The sequence below is a fragment of the Neoarius graeffei genome, chromosome 11 (genome assembly GCF_027579695.1).
Source record: "Neoarius graeffei isolate fNeoGra1 chromosome 11, fNeoGra1.pri, whole genome shotgun sequence".
NCBI classification, from domain to species: domain Eukaryota; kingdom Metazoa; phylum Chordata; class Actinopteri; order Siluriformes; family Ariidae; genus Neoarius; species Neoarius graeffei.
Window position 1 is genome coordinate 73,262,322 of NC_083579.1, and position 18,276 is coordinate 73,280,597.

General features: G+C 40.2%; 1 protein-coding gene across 1 annotated transcript in view; it reads left to right on the forward strand.

The window, feature by feature from the left end:
* The window catches only part of LOC132894622 (AT-rich interactive domain-containing protein 1B-like), a 657,256-nt gene that overhangs the window by 635,525 nt on the left and 3,455 nt on the right, over positions 1 to 18,276 (forward strand). Inside the window, exons 14-18 of the mRNA XM_060934699.1 lie at positions 9,650 to 9,785; positions 10,293 to 10,462; positions 10,759 to 10,903; positions 14,540 to 14,659; positions 17,037 to 17,109. Coding sequence (XP_060790682.1) covers positions 9,650 to 9,785; positions 10,293 to 10,462; positions 10,759 to 10,903; positions 14,540 to 14,659; positions 17,037 to 17,109 — 644 coding nt within the window. The remainder of the gene's footprint in view (positions 1 to 9,649; positions 9,786 to 10,292; positions 10,463 to 10,758; positions 10,904 to 14,539; positions 14,660 to 17,036; positions 17,110 to 18,276) is intronic.

An 18,276-nucleotide genomic window follows, 5' to 3' on the forward strand; every position in this document is an offset into this window, starting at 1 on the left:
TAACATTACTGAAGAAAGGAATAGGTTGGTACCAGTGTTGTAGTCGAGTCATGAAACTTTGAGTCCAATTCCAGTCTCGAGTCACCAGTGTTCAAGTCTGAGTCAAGTCCAAGTTATTTAAGAAAATTTCAAGTAAAGTCCAAGTTGAGTCCACTACTGATCCGAGTTGAGTCGGACAAAAGCCCCGCTAACAACAGGGCAAATAACATGAGAGAGGGTTAACACTAGCTAGTTTGTCACTCAGCAAGCAAGCCTCGCTATCAACAGAGCAATGAACATAGCATGTCACTTCCTTCTCTGGGTGGAGTCTTGCTAAATGACAATTGAAGTTCGAGGTCGTCCCCGTCGTCTCCTAGATAGTTCTTCTACATATGGAACACGTAGCACTGCATTTTTTCCCGCTGCACGAGAAGTCTGTATAAGCAAAGTGGACAATCCTAGCGGCGTCTCTCCAGGCATTTTAGCACCATTAATGTTAGTTTGTTCCTGAACATGATGTATAAACAGGTGAATGTGCATTCTCTTGCACGGAATTAGTATAAAAATTAATATATATGGGTCTGTCTCAGAAACTGGGTACTGTGGGGGTACCCTACTAAATATACTCACAGTCAATAAACTATACGGTTTTGAATGGTGATGTTTGTTTTAATTTGAAATAAAATGATGAAAGAAATAATACAGATAAAACTAAATCTTTGATGTGAATACTCTATTCAGAATTTGGCAAAAATTCTGCAAATTTGTGGAAAAATGGCAGCTTGATCTGGGACATGATAAACGGTTGACTACATCGCATTCCCTTAAAAAGGTTGTAGTCCACTGAAAAGTCTACAGTTATCACTAATTGTATTTTAAGTTGTAACTTTATACACCTAAGGATTGGTGCACTCACAGAATAATCATAACCGTAATAAAACATCATGCAAAATATTTGATCACCGTTGTAACTCCATTTTCCGCAAACCCAAAACCAATACGATCGTGTGTTTTGATCTAAACGGAAAGCCTCAAGGTCGAGGTCACTACCTCACCAAAAGTAGTAAATTAAAATCACTACGCCATATAAAAATTTAGTTATAAATCTGTGATTTTGTTTTTTAAAACGAAAGCTGAAAGTTAGGTATAGAATATGTTTCTTACAGAATATGTTACGATGGTAGCTGGTCTTGTATGAATTTCTGAGCTATAAAATGAGTTGTGGTCTATTTTTTACCGTAGCGTGTTATTTGTGTGCGGGGAAGGACACACATTAACAATTTGCATGTGTAGAATGGAATTTTCCACTCCAACAGTTAGAAGTTGATCGTGCTTCCATTTGCGGTCTTTCTGTTACGCGAGTGATCTGTTCGGACGTTATCACTGAAAAGGTGAGTTTTGACAGTTTTATTTTGTTTTAGTTTTGCAGTATAAGGCAATAGAATGTTTCTTTTTCATCTGACTTTCATATTTCGTAGTGTTTGCGTATTTTTGGCCAATATTTTGCAACCATGGTCAATTTAGATCGAACTTTTGATAGAATCTACGGCCAGTCATTTTGCCCTGCCCCCGCTCCGTCAGTGATGTCCCGTTGTTTGCGCGCCGCAGCAGAGACCCGCGCGACCTTCAGCCGGTACAGTCGCTGTTCTTTTACCACCGCCGTTATTCTCATCTTTCCGGTGTGTTCTTGATTTTTCCATCGTGTCCTATTTCGCCATATCAAATCCCCAAACTGTATCATATTATTCATATTTAAGTGAATAATCAATTCAGTCATCATAACTTGGCATTTTTAACCCAAGCAATCGAAAAGAGGAAATTTATTCAATATTTTCACTCATCTGTGAAGGAGCGGCTTTAATTCTTCAGGATGGAGTTATTTTATATGAAAATCAATTTTACAAAAGCGTTTGAATTGTAATTAAAAAAAAATGTTCCACATTGGAGGCCAGATAAAGCAAGATGCGATCTTTATTCTTATTAAACATGACAAAAGAAACATTGAGTGTTAGGTAAATGCAAAAAAAATAGTAAAATTAGAAAATTTATTTTTTGATCATAATGTCCCAAATGAGAGACCAGTTTCTGAGACAGACTCAGATATTAATATCTTATGCCAAATTATTATAGCACATTACGAGTCCTCATCTCCAATTTATGAGTCTGAATGCAGTTAATGCACGAGTCTGAGTCCAAGTCTGAGTCATCAGTGCTCAAGTCTAAGTCAAGTCATGAGTCCTTAAAATTAGGGCACAAGTCGGACTCTAGTACTACAAGCCTGGTTGGTACATCAGACACCAAACAAGTTAAAGTTGCTCAACTGCATTTGTAAGTGGAAAACAGTATTTTGCATTTCTTATTGAGTACGTCAAAACATATGTCAATATTTCAGCTGACAAAATATCCAGTGATACAGAATAGAATTGTATCATCATGGATAGTGATGTTCACCATGGACATTTTTCCATTGGACTTTTCATTCATCTACCTCTTCTTAATCGCGAGTTGGCCTAGTGGTTAGTGTGTCCGCCTCTCGATCGCGAGTTCTACTCACGGTCGGGTCATACTAAAGACCATCATAAAAATGGTACCTACTGCCATCTGGCAAGATGCGAGTGGGGAGTCAAATTCTCATGGTTACCAGAGGACACGCCCCCTACTGTAACCCTAGCTATGTAATGGCCAAGGGCTACAGAAATGGAAATCGGCGCCGCCATAGGGTGCAGAAAAGACTTTCGACTTTTTTTTTTTAGACTTCTTCTTCTTAACTGGCATTGAACTAGAAAAGTTTCTGCTGAAATGTTGCACCGAATAATTATCATATTGCATATATTAATTGTTTTACATTAAATGTTTAAAGGTGCTGCCTGCAAAGTTGAATTCTGGGCAAAATGTTATATTTTTATTGCTGTTGGAGTTTTGAGATGTTTCGCTGCTACCGTACACACACGCACCATGTATCCTATGTGTAAACGTTTTGCTGAGATAAAATGCGTCCCACATTTTCTGATTCTGGAAATTGCTGAAGCAAGTGAGCAACAATATCATGTGACCACCGTGGGGCGTGTTTGACCAAAACAAGTCAGCGTGGGCAGACATGGCGGACTTGGCTCTCCTGCCAGCTAAAAGCCAACGGAAAAGAAAAGGAAAGCCTGCCTAGTGAGTGCAACTGCTAGATAGAGCAAGGTTAGATGACGTGTCATTTTTCTGGACAGATAAATCAATCATTCTAGCTAGCGCTTAGCTATCTTAGCTTTAGAATGCATGGGCTTGACTCCACGGTAGCGAGTATGGAGTTATACACCGAATGTTTTGATCTTACAGAGAAAGAAACAAAAGTAGTAACAGAGAAAAGGTATATTCGTCTTTTGTTTCACGGATCTATTTGCAAATGTCAACCACAAATTACATCCCTGCTATTCAAAACTGTCCAAGGTCAATGCAGAGTCATGATGTTTTCTTGGTGGCGCCACCATCTTGGTGTGATGCAGTTCCATCTCATCTCATCTCATCTCATTATCTCTAGCCGCTTTATCCTGTCCTACAGGGTCGCAGGCAAGCTGGAGCCTATCCCAGCTGACTACGGGCGAAAGGCGGGGTACACCCTGGACAAGTCGCCAGGTCATCACAGGGCTGACACATAGACACAGACAACCATTCACACTCACATTCACACCTACGCTCAATTTAGAGTCACCAGTTAACCTAACCTGCATGTCTTTGGACTGTGGGGGAAACCGGAGCACCCGGAGGAAACCCACGCGGACACGGGGAGAACATGCAAACTCCGCACAGAAAGGCCCTCGCCGGCCCCGGGGCTCGAACCCGGACCTTCTTGCTGTGAGGCGACAGCGCTAACCACTACACCACCGTGCCGCCCATAGTTATGCTAATTAGTTAAAGCTCCTCGCATTCAGCTGTTTCCGTAGAGCCGTACTGTTTATCTCAAGAGGGAGGAAAACGGTCCCAAAACGGGGAAAAGCAACCCTCAGGACATCAAAATGATCCCATCTCGTCCGCGTGATATTGTATGATATAGGAAAATGCCATACACAAAAAAAAAAGAATTGAAAATTTCAGATGACTTTGCAGTCAGTAACTTTTAACTACACATATTATCTTCTAATATAAATCAGATAACGTCTATAAATGTAGCTTAATGTTATGTATCATAACACATGCATTCCATCGCATTTAATTCATTTGCAGCAAGTCTTGAAAGTGCAAACTTTTTCATCTCTTCAGCAGTTCCTTCACACCAGTGGGCCCCAGCTAGTCAGCTCCGTGATCAACACCACTGCAGCAGCCCTGAGTATAAATGCGCTCTTTTTCTAACTAGATATAACAGCTCAGACATTAGTTTTTTTCAGTCTATTTTTACATTGTAAAGTGTAGAACCTGCCACTCATATGAATAAATCCTGGATCTTCACCGAGAGGACTTAGTCTCGTAGGAAATGTGGTTCGGCACTTGGATGTGGCGTTACATTTTTACACACCTGTCTAGCACAGAAGACACTTTTTTTTCTCTCCCTGCTGACTGTGTGTCCTCCGAAGCAACTCCTCGCTGAGTGTGCCACGGCAAAATTGGAGAAGTAAAAAAAAAAAAAATAGAAATCTTCGAGAGGCTGACAAAAACAGTCCAACTTTCACATACTCTGGCAAGCTATTCCCACAATGAAGTCTCACTTGCTCTTTTTTCCTTGCTTCTTGTTGGGTTCTTTTTTTTTCATAAAACACTTCAAACTTCCTCACTCTGCTTGAGTGCTAAATGTGTAGGACAAATCAGTCGTGTTGTCACTCTTCCACTTTACCCTGTTCTATTTACTGTCTCTTAATGCATATTTAAATTAAGTCTCTATTATACGTAGTCCACTCATCGCTGTTTTATACAGTGTATATGTGTGTATGTGTGTGTCTGTACTAGCCAACATTTGCTCACGTTTTGTTTAGCCGAGGTGCATACAGAGCCGGGGAGAATAGCCTCCGAGACAGCACTCCACCCAGATAAAATGAACCTCAGGGTTCGCTTCAGACTAGATTTTATTATGATTTTTATAACACTGGGCTAATTTTAAATATTTCATTATGAACCCAGTTGTGTGTGATTGTAAATGTGTTTAATATTTTATTGTGTAATGTCTTATTGTACGCTTTGTTTCTGTGTCTTATGTTTTGCTCTTGGCCTTTTTTTGTGACTTGGTGCCACAGTAAAAAAAAATATATATATATATATATATATATATATATATATATATATATATATATATATATATTAACATACTGTCTCATATTAATGACTACCGTAGGTGGATTAATGTTTTGTTGTTTCCATTCCTTTGTTGTCTTCTAATATGACTGTAATATTATTATTATTATTATCCATCCATCCATTATCCATAACCGCTTATCCTGTGCAGGGTCGCAGGAAAGCTGGAGCCTATCCCAGCTGACTACGGGCGAAAGGCGGGGTACACCCTGGACAAGTCGCCAGCTCATTGCAGGGCTGATACATAGACACAGACAACCATTCACACTCACATTCACACCTACGCTCAATTTAGAGTCACCAGTTAACCTAACCTGCATGTCTTTGGACTGTGGGGGAAACCGGAGCACCCGGAGGAAACCCACGCGGACACGGGGAGAACATGCAAACTCCGCACAGAAAGGCCCTCGCCGGCCACGGGGCTCGAACCCAAAACCTTCTCGCTGTGAGGCAACAGCGCTAACCACGACACCACTGTGCTGCCATTATTATTATTAGTAGTAGTAGCAGTTGTAGTAGTAATAGCAGTAGTCATAATAGTAGTAGCAGTAGCAGTAGTCATAGTAGTCGTTATAATAGTAGTAGTAATAGTAGTAGCAGTAGTCGAAATAGTAGTAGTATTAGTAGTAGTCATTATAGTAGTTGTAATAGTAGTAATAGTAGTAATAATAGTAGCAGTCATAGTCGTTATAGTAGTAGTAGGAGTAATAGTAGTCATAACAGTAGTAGTAGCAGTAGTAGTCGTAGTAGTATTAGTAATAGTAGTAGCAGTAGTAGTAGTAGTAGTCGTAATAGTAGTAGTAGTCATAATAGTAGTAGCAGTAGTAGGAGTAATAGTAGTAGCAGTAGTAATAGTAATAGCAATAGTAGTAGTAGGAGTAATGGTGATGATACACGGGGCAACTTTTTGGGCAATGTTGCCGAGCAATGTTGCTGGCAACGGGCAACTAGGTGAGACACAGGGCAACTTTTCAGGGCAACTAACAATGGGCAACAACAGTTAGCAACGGCAGTTTACAGTTAGCTAAAAAAAAAAAAAAATCGATGTCTTAATTTTTGCTGTGACCATTTAATCAAGCTGTCTGTTGTTTTTTAGAGCTTTGGTGAGGTAAATTCCTCCATATAGAATATTAAAATAACAACTTACCGGCGTAAAAACAGATGAGGAGTCTCTCCATCTCTTCACTCCACTGACACTGAGCGGCTGCCATATTTGTTTGAAATTTCTGATCCGAACCTCACCGGAGGTCACATGACTCGATACTCGCGTTCTGATTGGCTTATCTCAAAAAGTTGCCAGAGATTATCAAAACCATTCAGAAAGAAACAATGTTGCCCAATCTCAATAGAAAAGAATCAAAACGCAATTGCCCAGCAACATGACTCGGCAACATTGCCCAAAAAGTTGCCCCGTGTATCATCACCATAATAGTAGTAGTAGCAGTAGTAGTCGTAGTAGTAGTAGTAGTCGTAATAGTAGTAGTAATAGCAGTAGTAGTAGTAGTAGGAGTAATAGTAGTAGCAGTAGTAGAAATAGTCATAGTAGGCGTAGTAGTAGTAGTCGTAATAGTAGTAGCAGTAGTAATAGGAGTAGTAGTAGTAGTCATAATAGTAGGAGTAGTAGTCGTAGTAGTAGTAGCAGTAGTAATAGCAGTAGCAGCAGTAGTAGTAGTCATAATAGTAGTAGTAGGAGTAATAGTAGTCGTAATAGTAGTAGTAGTAGTAGCAGTAGTAGTAGTAGTCGTAATAGGAGTAGTAGTAGTAATAGTAGTAGCAGTAGTAGTAGTCATTATAGTAGTAGTAGTAGCAGTAGTAGTAGTCGTAATAGTAGTAGTAGTAGCAGTAGTAGTAGTTGTAATAGTAGTAGCAGTGTTAATAGTCATAATAGTAGTAGTAGGAGTAGTAGTAGTAGTCGTAGTAGTAGTAGCAGTAGTAATAGCAGTAGTAGTAGTAATCGTAATAGTAGTAGTAGTCATAATAATAATAGTGGTAGTAGTAGTAGTAATAGCAGTAGTAGTAGGAATAATAGTAGTCGTAATAGTAGTAGTAGGAGTAATAGTAGTCGTAATAGTAGTAGTACCAGTAGTAGTAGCAGTAGTAGTAGTAGTCGTAATAGGAGTAGTAGTAGTAATAGTAGTAGCAGTAGTAGTAGTCATTATAGTAGTAGTAGTAGGAATAATAGTAGTCATAATAGTAGTAGTAGTAGTAGCAGTATTAGTAGTCGTAATAGTAGTAGCAGTGTTAATAGTCGTAATAGTAGTAGTAGTAGTAGTAGTAGTCGTAATAGTAGTAGTAGTAGCAGTAGTAGTAGCAGTAGCAGTAGTAGTAGTAATCGTAATAGTAGTAGTAGTCATAATAATAGTGGTAGTAGTAGTAGTAGTAATAGCAGTAGTAGTAGGAATAATAGTAGTCGTAATAGTAGTAGTAGGAGTAATAGTAGTCGTAATAGTAGTAGTAGCAGTAGTAGTAGTCGTAATAGTAGTAGCAGTGTTAGTGGTCGTAATAGTAGTAGCAGTAATAGTAGTAGTAGCAGTAGTAGTAGTCGTAATAGTAGTAGCAGTGTTAGTAGTCGTAATAGTAGTAGTAGCAGTAGTAGTAGTAGTAATAGCAGTAGCAGTAGTAGTAGTAGTCGTAATAGTAGTAGTAGTAGTCGTAATAGTAGTAGCAGTAATAGTAGTAGTCGTAATAGTAGTAGCAGTAGTAGTCGTAATAGTAGTAGCAGTAGTAGTCGTAATAGTAGTAGCAGTAGTAGCAGTAGTATTAGTCGTAATAGAAGTAGCAGTAGTAGTAGTAGTTGTAATAGTAGTAGTCGTAATAGTAGTAGTAGTAGTAGTAATAGTAGTCGTAATAGTAGTAGTAGCAGTAGTGGTAGTAGTAGTAGTAGTCGTAATAGTAGTAGTAGTAGTAGTAGTAATAGTAGTAGTCATAATAGTAGTAGCAGTAGTAGTAGTAGTCGTAGTAGTAGTAGTAGGAGTAATAGTAGTCGTAATGGTAGTGGTAGCAGTACCCAGTAGTGTCTGGATTATACCAGAGCAAATTGCCAGTGATTATTTTTATTTAAGGATTATTTTATGATTTTTTTTTAAAGAATGACACCACAAACTTTTTATTTCTTTTTAGTCACATTTAATGTTGTGGAATGTCCAGAAAGTTACTTCCTGTTACCACTTACATTATATCCATTCCTTCATTATTCTTTCTCTTTTTATCTGTCTTGATTTGAAGTTAATCTCATATTACCAAAAGAAAGAAATCTTCCAAAGCATCATTTTCTGTAAAGTTAGCACTTTATCTGTGATTGTCATAAAATGATGCTTAAGTAATGCTAATTAAGCAACCTTCACAGAAATCATCAGCATATCATACCAAATTACACACATTTTTAACTGTTAATATACAACTAGATCATCCTCCATGCAAGTCCCTGTAAATTAGGTGTTACTATTGTATAGAAACAATAACATGTTACAGTTAGGTCATGAATATATGAATTTATTCTGTCCACATTCACTGGATATGAACAATCGCATGCTCGGATTGGCTAATCTACTACTAGGATATCAGCTTATATACCGTGAGTAGAGAAAAACAAAATGATGGAGCATGTTGCTGAACCAACTGAGGACGAAATAAAAACTACTCGAAAACAAACCCCCCAAAAATACAAAAAAGCGACAAAATATGGAATGAAAGTATGTGATGGTAAGAATGTGTCTTTTTTAATTTTTCAAGAATTATCATTATTATTATCATCGCATTTTTCACAAATTGCTCCTGTCATTTTGCCGGTTTGTTTACATTCTTCATCTTTAAGCATTAACATTTGTTGAATTTTTTAGAAAAAGCTCAAAGAAGTTTGAAAATTACAGAACTGAAATGTCCAAGAAAGCATTAAATAAATGTCTAAAGCTGTTCTATACCTCGACAGCACGACAGCGAGACGGCACTGTCTAAAAAAAACAACACTAAAGTCAATTCGTGTTGCCATTGATAGGTTTTTAAGAAGTCCACAGAAGTGGCAATGATTTTGTCGGACGTTTTGTATAAAGTCTTTTATTTATCGAATTTGCAAAAAATAAAAATAAAAATGCTCTGCTTGTCAAAATCCAGTGAATGTGGATAGAATAAAACAGTTATTCCACTCAATCTCATCGTACATGGCTTGCTACGCGCCTTGTCGACTATCGGCTCATGTACAACTCGATTTCATGGAATAACTGTTAAATAAACCTAGGATTTGTCTTACAGCCAGAAGTACTGTCAGAGCTGCTGACCAATCAGAATCAAGAATTCAAAAGTGCTTTAAAAAAAGGAAAGAAAGAAATATCTTGACATATTTCTCCTCCATTTCTTTCCCGTCTGCATCTTATTTTCTCTCTTCCTGTTGTCTCTCCCATCTCAGCCACCTCCGGCTCTCTACAGGGCCCTCAAACCCCTCAGTCGACGGGCAGCAGCTCCATGCCTGAGATGCCCAGTGAGCTAAAACCACCCACACCAGCCACCACACCGCAGGGGCACATCAGTATCCCAGGCAACAGGTGAAAAACACCTCCTATAGAACACCTCCACCTTCTTTCATCCCTCATCTATTCACCTCTGTTTATGCTAGAATATATTTATAAGACTGAGATGTTGCTAGCTTCTACATGTTTCTGAATTATTTGTCTTTTCAATATCATCTGGCTCAGTTCTGCTTATTTAATCTATTTGTTTGCACCTGAGCGAACATCTATTACCATCGATTTCCTAAAATGTCACAGTTGCTTAACAAATACATGTTACTGATGAATAAAAACTAGAATGTGTATTATACATGACTGTGAAGGCAAACACGACCACATGCAGCAGCCATGATGAACGCCGAAGCCTGTTTATTTATAGTTACAAAATCTGTGCTGTATTTGTACGAGATTTCCTTTTTGCATATTTACGTACATTCATTGATTGTGTATCTGTCCCTTCATCTGTATAAATGCATGTGTACTCATTTAAATTTGGATTCATATTTAAATTTGCATAACGCCCCGTCTGCCTTTGTTTAACAGCAATAATTCAGTCAGTATTCAAGACCCGTTCTCAGACGGCAGCGATCCTGCGTTCCAGAAAAGGAATATACTGAGCTCTGGAGGCTCGTATCAATCAGCCATGAACCCCATGGACTCTATGATGAGGATGCAGTATGAAAATAAGGACCATTTTGCAGGAATGAGGAAAGGTCAGTGTTTTATTTTGGGGGTTTTTTTGTTGTTGTTGTTTATGAGCAGCACTAACAATTTCCCGACATCCTACCTCAGTAAGTAAACTTGTCTAAGCTAGCGCCTTTATTTATCCTTTGATTTGCATTTACTTCTTTCCCTTTATTACCATGTTTCTCCTTCTTTATTTCTCCTTTCCTCTGATCTTCTCTCCACCTGTTCAACACCGTATATCCAGTAGGAGTGATTATATTCAGGAACATGCCGCCACCTTGTGGTGAAAATGTACCCCCTAACTCGTAACTCTCCTCAGCAGTAGGTGGAGAGCCATGCATGCCAGCTCAGATGGCCCCTGCTGGCATGCAGGACATCTATGGCAGGAGTCCCTCGAGTGGCCCTATGGCAGGACTGGGTATGGGTCAGCGTTCTCAATACCCTTATGGACCAGGATATGACCGCAGGTGAGACACATCCCCAAGTGTACACTCACGCAACACTGAAGCCTTGAATCATTCTAAACTATTACAGTGTTCACCTTTTCCTCATCTCATCTCATCTCATCTCATCTCATCTCATTATCTCTAGCCGCTTTATCCTTCTACAGGGTCGCAGGCAAGCTGGAGCCTATCCCAGCTGACTACGGGCGAAAGGCGGGGTACACCCTGGACAAGTTGCCAGGTCATCACAGGGCTGACACATAGACACAGACAACCATTCACACTCACATTCACACCTACGCTCAATTTAGAGTCACCAGTTAACCTAACCTGCATGTCTTTGGACTGTGGGGGAAACCGGAGCACCCGGAGGAAACCCACGCGGACACGGGGAGAACATGCAAACTCCACACAGAAAGGCCCTCGGCGGCCACGGGGCTCGAACCCGGATCTTCTTGCTGTGAGGCGACAGCGCTAACCACTACACCACCGTGCCGCTTTACGACATACAGTATGTAATAAAAACAATAATTAGTTCAATTTACATAGTGCCTTTCTCACACTCAAGGTTGCTTTACAATTACAAAAATTTAAAAAAAAGTCCACCAAAAGAGGGTCAGGATGTACACTACCGTTCAAAAGTTTGGGGTAACCCAGACAATTTTGTGTTTTCCATGAAAAGTTACACTTTTATTTACGACCATAAGTTGTAAAACGAATAGAAAATATAGTCGAGACATTTTTCTGGCCATTTTGAGCATTTAATCGACCCCACAAATGTGATGCTCCAGAAACTCAATCTGCTCAAAGGAAGGTCAGTTTTATAGCTTCTCTAAAGAGCTAAACTGTTTTCAGCTGTGCTAACATGATTGTACAAGGGTTTTCTAATCATCCATTAGCCTTCTGAGGCAATGAGCAAACACATTGTACCATTAGAACACTGGAGTGAGAGTTGCTGGAAATGGGCCTCTATACACCTATGGAGATATTGCACCAAAAACCACACATTTACAGCTAGAATAGTCATTTACCACATTAGCAATGTATAGAGTGGATTTCTGATTAGTTTAAAGTGATCTTCATTGAAAAGAACAGTGCTTTTCTTTCAAAAATAAGGACATTTCAAAGTGACCCCAAACTTTTGAACGGTAGTGTAATTCCACTGGCGTAGCTACCCACAGTCCCACCAAAAGGCACGCGAAGGTATGCCCCACACTGCTTTCATAGCCACTGCAACGCCATTGGGCAACATCACCCAGAACACCGCACCATGGATCCACAAAGCGAGCATAAAAGCACCGCTGCACAGAGTGCTGGTACCGGTACGTCCCAAACCACCTGTACAGCCACTGCAGCGCCACCAGACAGCATCGCTCAGAACACCACACCAAGCACAGAAGCACCGCCGCACAGAGCGTTGGACAACCCCGATGTTAAAAGAGCAATGAATTCACTGCAGTCCATAGCGAGGAGCACAGGCATCACCCATGGCGGATCAAAGCCTGAAAGAAACCGACCCCCAAAACTGTATCCGGAGCTACACCACAACCAATGGACAAAGCACCCAAACAAAGAACAAACATCAAACTATACAAACACAAAAAGAAAAAGCTCCGGTGAGAAGCGGCAGCCAAAATGCGCACAGCGTACTCTCAACCGGAAACGGAAACACGATACTTTTCCCTGTAACACGTACTTTGCCTGTAACTGGAAATAATCCCCACAAGAACCTTTATTAAGTAATAGTACATTTCCTCAAAAAGGGCGGCACGGTGGTGTAATGCTTAGCGCTGTCGCCTCACAGCAAGAAGGTTCTGGGTTTGAACCCAGTGGCCGGCAGGGGCCTTTCTTTGCAGAGTTTGCATGTTCTCCGTGCTTGTGTGGGTTTCCTCCGGGTGCTCTGGTTTCCCTCACAGTCCAAAGACATGCCGTTAGGTTAACTGGCTACTCTAAATTGACCATAGGTGTGAATGGTTGTTTCTCAAGCCCAGAAATGGGATGGTTGCGGCAGGAAGGGCATCCGGTGTAAAACTATGACCCAATTACTATGGCATGTGAATCAATAGGGTCCACATGGCCACGACCCCACACACATAACTGAGACAAACTGGAAGGAGTGAGTACATTTCCTCAAAAAATGGGTGTGGTAAAATTATTCTCACCTCTAAAGTACAACATATTTATAAAGTAAATAAATGCAACTGGGGTGGCACGGTGGTGTAGTGCTTAGCGCTGTCGCCTCACAGCAAGAAGGTCCGGGTTTGAGCCCCGTGGCCGGCAAGGGCCTTTCTGTGTGGAGTTTGCATGTTCTCCCCGTGTCCGTGTGGGTTTCCTCCGGTTGCAGGTTAGGTTAACTGGTGGCTCTAAATTGACCGTAGGTGTGAATGTGAGTGTGAATGGTTGTCTGTGTCTATGTGTCAGCCCTGTGATGACCTGGCGACTTGTCCAGGGTGAACCCCGCCTTTCGCCCGTAGTCAGCTGGGATAGGCTCCAGCTTGCCTGCGACCCTGTAGAACAGGATAAAGCAGCTAGAGATGATGAGATGAGATAAATGCAACTGTATTGGGGGGTTTCGTTTCAGTCTCTGTTTGTTGGCTGTTTTCTTGGGGTGTATATATTTTTGCAGTGACAAAATCTCAGGACTCCAGGATCCCTCTAGAAGTGCATCCAATCTTGTTAGACATTACAGGAAGAGAGTCTTAAGAGACTTAACTAGATGTTAATTTTAGGGATGTCCATAATTCTGAAAAACCTTAAGCCTTAATTTGTATTAAATTACATCTTGCAAATTTAACGGCTTAAAATGTATTAAAAAGGATTTGAATCTACATGCTCTTGAATTTTATGCTATACCATAGTGGCTCCTCTTCGAATATACTCCCATGTTAATCAGTGTAGCCTTTTTAAGACCTTTTTTTGCCAGGAGCGACGAGACACACTCTGAGACACTTTTTAATTTACAGAGGGTGGAGTGATTATTTCCAGCGCCGGGTTAGTAAATAGAAGATTCAAATCGCCAGACGGACCTTCAGATTATTCTGAATATGCTTTACCACTGTATTTCGTTTCGAACATTTGCTTATTCCAATTCTCAGTGATAGTACTACTATAATACAAATAGCAGCAGTATTATTGCAATATAAATATACGTAATAATTGTTAGAATATGGACCTGAACTCCTTAAGGAAGCATAAAGCCTAGGTCACAACCGGACGTACGATTTTTTGGCCGTGCGATTTTTGGCGTTTCCCAAATCGCTGTGGTTTTTTTTGTTCGTGGAGAAAGATGCACGTTGGCCGTAAGTTTGTCTTGCAACCTGAAAAAAACGTAAGCGCCCGTAGAGTTTGTTTGACATGACAAAGAACCTCTGCGGCCGGTCTGCGGCCAGTCTACGGCTCGAAAATCAGCACGTCACATCCGCGCCCTCCGTGCGTTTCACGCGCGTCCTCCGTGTGTTTCTTGCGTTTTTTGCACGTAGACCGTGGACCATAGGAGCACATACGGCCGGTTGCGACTGAGGCTTAAATATTGTATTCTGTAGTGTTTCTGCTCAGAAAAAAAATGCTTTAATGTGCACACATCTAATGTAAAAGTGCTAGCAAGAGGTCTTACAGTACTGTATATGTGAGTATACATTCATTTTGTTCTTGGCCTTCCAGATCAGACCATTTAATGGGGATGGATGGGAGTATGGGTCCCCATGGGAATCAAGGCAACATGAGTCATGCCAACAGTGATGGGAGCATGTATTCTCCTACTAGATTCCATAATCAACAAAGGTAACACTTCTTTTTTGTGTTTCTGTGTTTTCATGTGATTATCCAGCTACATCAATTCTTGGGTTTCACATGACATCACATCCGCCTCGTTAGTTATTCAAAACTTCAGCTGGTGGTCTACCAAAGCTCAGTTGACAAAGCGTTTATACGGAGAAGGTGCATCGCTCACTCGCATGAAAAATGCCTTACGCTTGCATTGTTCGAATCGATCAAGCCGTGAAACTGATCAAAGTTTCTTCAGGGTTCCCCGTGAACGAATAAAAAAGGGTGAACGAACACAGGACGTCGAGAAAGGTGGCTTTTGAACCTCTCAGTGAAATCGAAGGGAGCCGAGTCGAAGCACGCTCGAGGTTGCAGCGATCACTTGGTGAAAGGTTTGTATTTCCCTCTAAGCTCTGTCCTTAGTGTTTTCCAAGTACTGTTCTTGCTACGTGTCGTTATTTTACGGGACTTTTTTTTAGTCGCGAAGCGCTAAAGTCCCCAGCTGTTTCTTTGTTTCCTCCTCACAAAGTCCATATGCATGAAGGTCGCGACAAAATTCTTACCCAGCTGTACAGTTACAATGCGCCGTGATCGCTTCTTCTTCTCCGTCTTGTTTAACTAAGATCCAGGTCTTTAAAGGGGTTTCTGATGATCTTTGTGAATGATTTAGCTGAGAGATAAGAGCCAACACAAGTGAGAATCAAGCCAACTGTTGTTTGTTTACACTTCAACATGCAGCGCTTCGTTGTAAAGACGTGAACGAAAAGCTTAAAAAAAACATACTTACACGGGCAAAAACAATACAGGATTCATTCGGCAGCGACTTGATAGCGAGGTCCTTTACCCAGCCACATACAGAAAAGTCATAAGCCTTCATACTCTTCCACGCTTTCATCTGGTTTGCGGTGTAGAAGGACGTCTGCAACACCAGATAGTTCGAGATGTCGGGGAACTCGACTGAAGGGTAGTTTTCGAGATCGTATGACAAATCCTTCTTTCCCAGACTGTAGGGGTCGATTCCATTGCACATAGCAATCTTCTGAATATATCTAAAGCCAGCAGTGGCTTCTAGATTACGAGTGTACTCTGATAAGTTATCGCTAGTTGTTTGCACTACGGCAGCTGTTTTGGTTTGCTAGACCACCAGCAGTTTTACCGGAAGTGAACTTGCTAAGTCACATGACTGAAACCCAAGAATACATGTACACTGTATATCCCGTAGTTTGTGGACACTTGACCATTACTCCCATATGTGGTTCTTCCTCAAACTGTTGCTACAAAGTTGAAGCACACAATTTGTATAGGATGTCTTTGTATGCTCTAGCACTACAACTTTCCTTCACTGGAACTCAGAGGCCCAAACCTGTCCCAGCTTGAAAATGCCCCGTGCACAAAACGAGTTCCATGAAGACATGGTTTGCCAAGGTTGGAGTGGAAGAACTCATCTGGCCTGAACAGAGCCCTGATCTCAATCCCACTGAAGACTTTTGGGTTGATCTGGATCTCCAAATGGATCTCCGATTGCACACCAGACCTTCTCGCCTGACATCAGTGACTGACCTCATTTATGCTGAATGGACAAATCCCCACAGCCATGCTCCAACATCTAGTGGAAAGCCTTCCTAAGAGAGTGGAGGTTTTTAAAACAGTAAAGGGAACTAAATCTGGAAGGGGATGTTTAGCTCATCTGTCCATAAGGCCGATGAGGTGTTGCCATGGCGTGGCGTCCATCGTCCGTCCGTCGTCCGCAATTCAGTTAAATCGTAGCTCCTCCATCAGTTCTCCATGGATTTCTGTTCCGGTTGTTTTGTCAAATTTTTTGCTAACGAGTTAATAATTAGGCCAAATTTTCCAGGCCTCTCACTAGAATTGTATCTCCTCTTTCATTTCTCATCCGATTCCAGTTCTGATCGATGTTTTGGATCGATCTTGTCTTGAGGAGCAAAACTTGGTCGTTTGTTTGTTGAGTTTCCTGTCATAAACAATTTGTTTACAACTTTGTTTATTTTCAGTTAGATCATATCTCCTCCCTCCCTCAGTTCTCAATGGATTTCAGTTCTGATTATTTTATTTGAAAAATAATTTGGGTCGATCTTCCCTCGGGGAACAAAATTTAGTCCTTTGTTGAGTTTCCTGTTGTAAACAGATTGTCGTGGAGGTTGGTCTTCTCTCACATTGTCACATTTCAGTTCTGTTTGATGTTTTGGTAGTCGTGGTTGTTTTGATGGCAGGTCGGATGAGCGACTACGTCCTTGACGTTCTGGTTAAAAAAACATATATGTATCATGGTCAGGTGTCCAGAATTTTTTGGTCACATAGTGTAGTTATAAATGCAGTGCTGCATGTTCAATATCAGGTCTTTGACATCGTCTGCTCCATCTCTTCTCCTGCACAGACATGACGGCTATGGGCAACAGTATCCTGGTATGCCATATGGTGTCCACCCTCCAGGGATGTACTCTCAACAGGTGAGAGTCTTCGACAGGGCATGTTCAAGTACAGTCTTTTCCATAAATGAACAGTTTTCTATAAAACACATAGCTACGATAAAACCAATGTACAGTCAAGTGCAATATAATATTTCATCAAAGCCTTGTATAGCCAGCTAACTCACACCAACTAGCAAGTCACAGTCCATCCAAATAGAAAATAAGGTTAGTGGTAGTGTTTTCAACTTTCCATGATAACAATAAAATGTGCGCTGAATGTTGTATAGAGCGGCAACTACAATTACGATCTTTTGGCTGTTGCAAAAATAGAAAAGACTTTCAATATGCAAATTGTGCATGAATAACTACTCAACCTTTCACTGGAAAAAAATTAGTTGATTCCCAATTACTTGGCGTATCAGATCACGTGACACCGTTCTACAATTATCGACACCTTTGTCCACAGTTATCGACATCCAGATAATTATTTATTTAAAAAAATCAGTATGTGGTATTAAGTTAACAAAACATAGTTTTAATTTCATTTGTTTGACATAGACTTATATTTAGTACAAAATATATTTTATATAAATATATGGATGTCGGTGCTTACGTAAATGAGGAAGTAATTCTAATGTTTGTAAAGAAATGAACTGATAATGTTTAACCTGCGTCAGAAAATCTTTTTGTTCCACTTTCTACCCGCTTTCTAAGTATTTTCGTAGATCATATTTTGTTCGTCATTCGTTGTTGTTTGTATTCATTTCTAGTTTTGTAGTTTAACAATAAATATCAACAGGGAATCGACATTATAACCACATGGAAATCCAGGTCAAAGGTCGCTTGTCATGTCTCAAACCAAAACTTTATATTTTATGTCTACTGATATTGTAATATGTGGTAGATATTTACAACAAACTGCAAAAAATATTTTCTGAATGGAATAGAAACATCTGAATATTTCAAGCATGTCATTTTTTATATGCTAGGAATTTAATTCTGGTCTAATTCTATTTATTGCAATAGGATTCCAAATACTCTATAAACATTCCATTCTGTTATGAATCAGAAAAAAATATTATAAATCATAGCACTTTTATTTATTTTTTTAAAGTACTTTATCTACTTCAACAATGTTACACAAAGATCGATCCATAACAGTTGTAAATGTCATTTAATTCCACAGGGTGTCGATAATGGTGGACA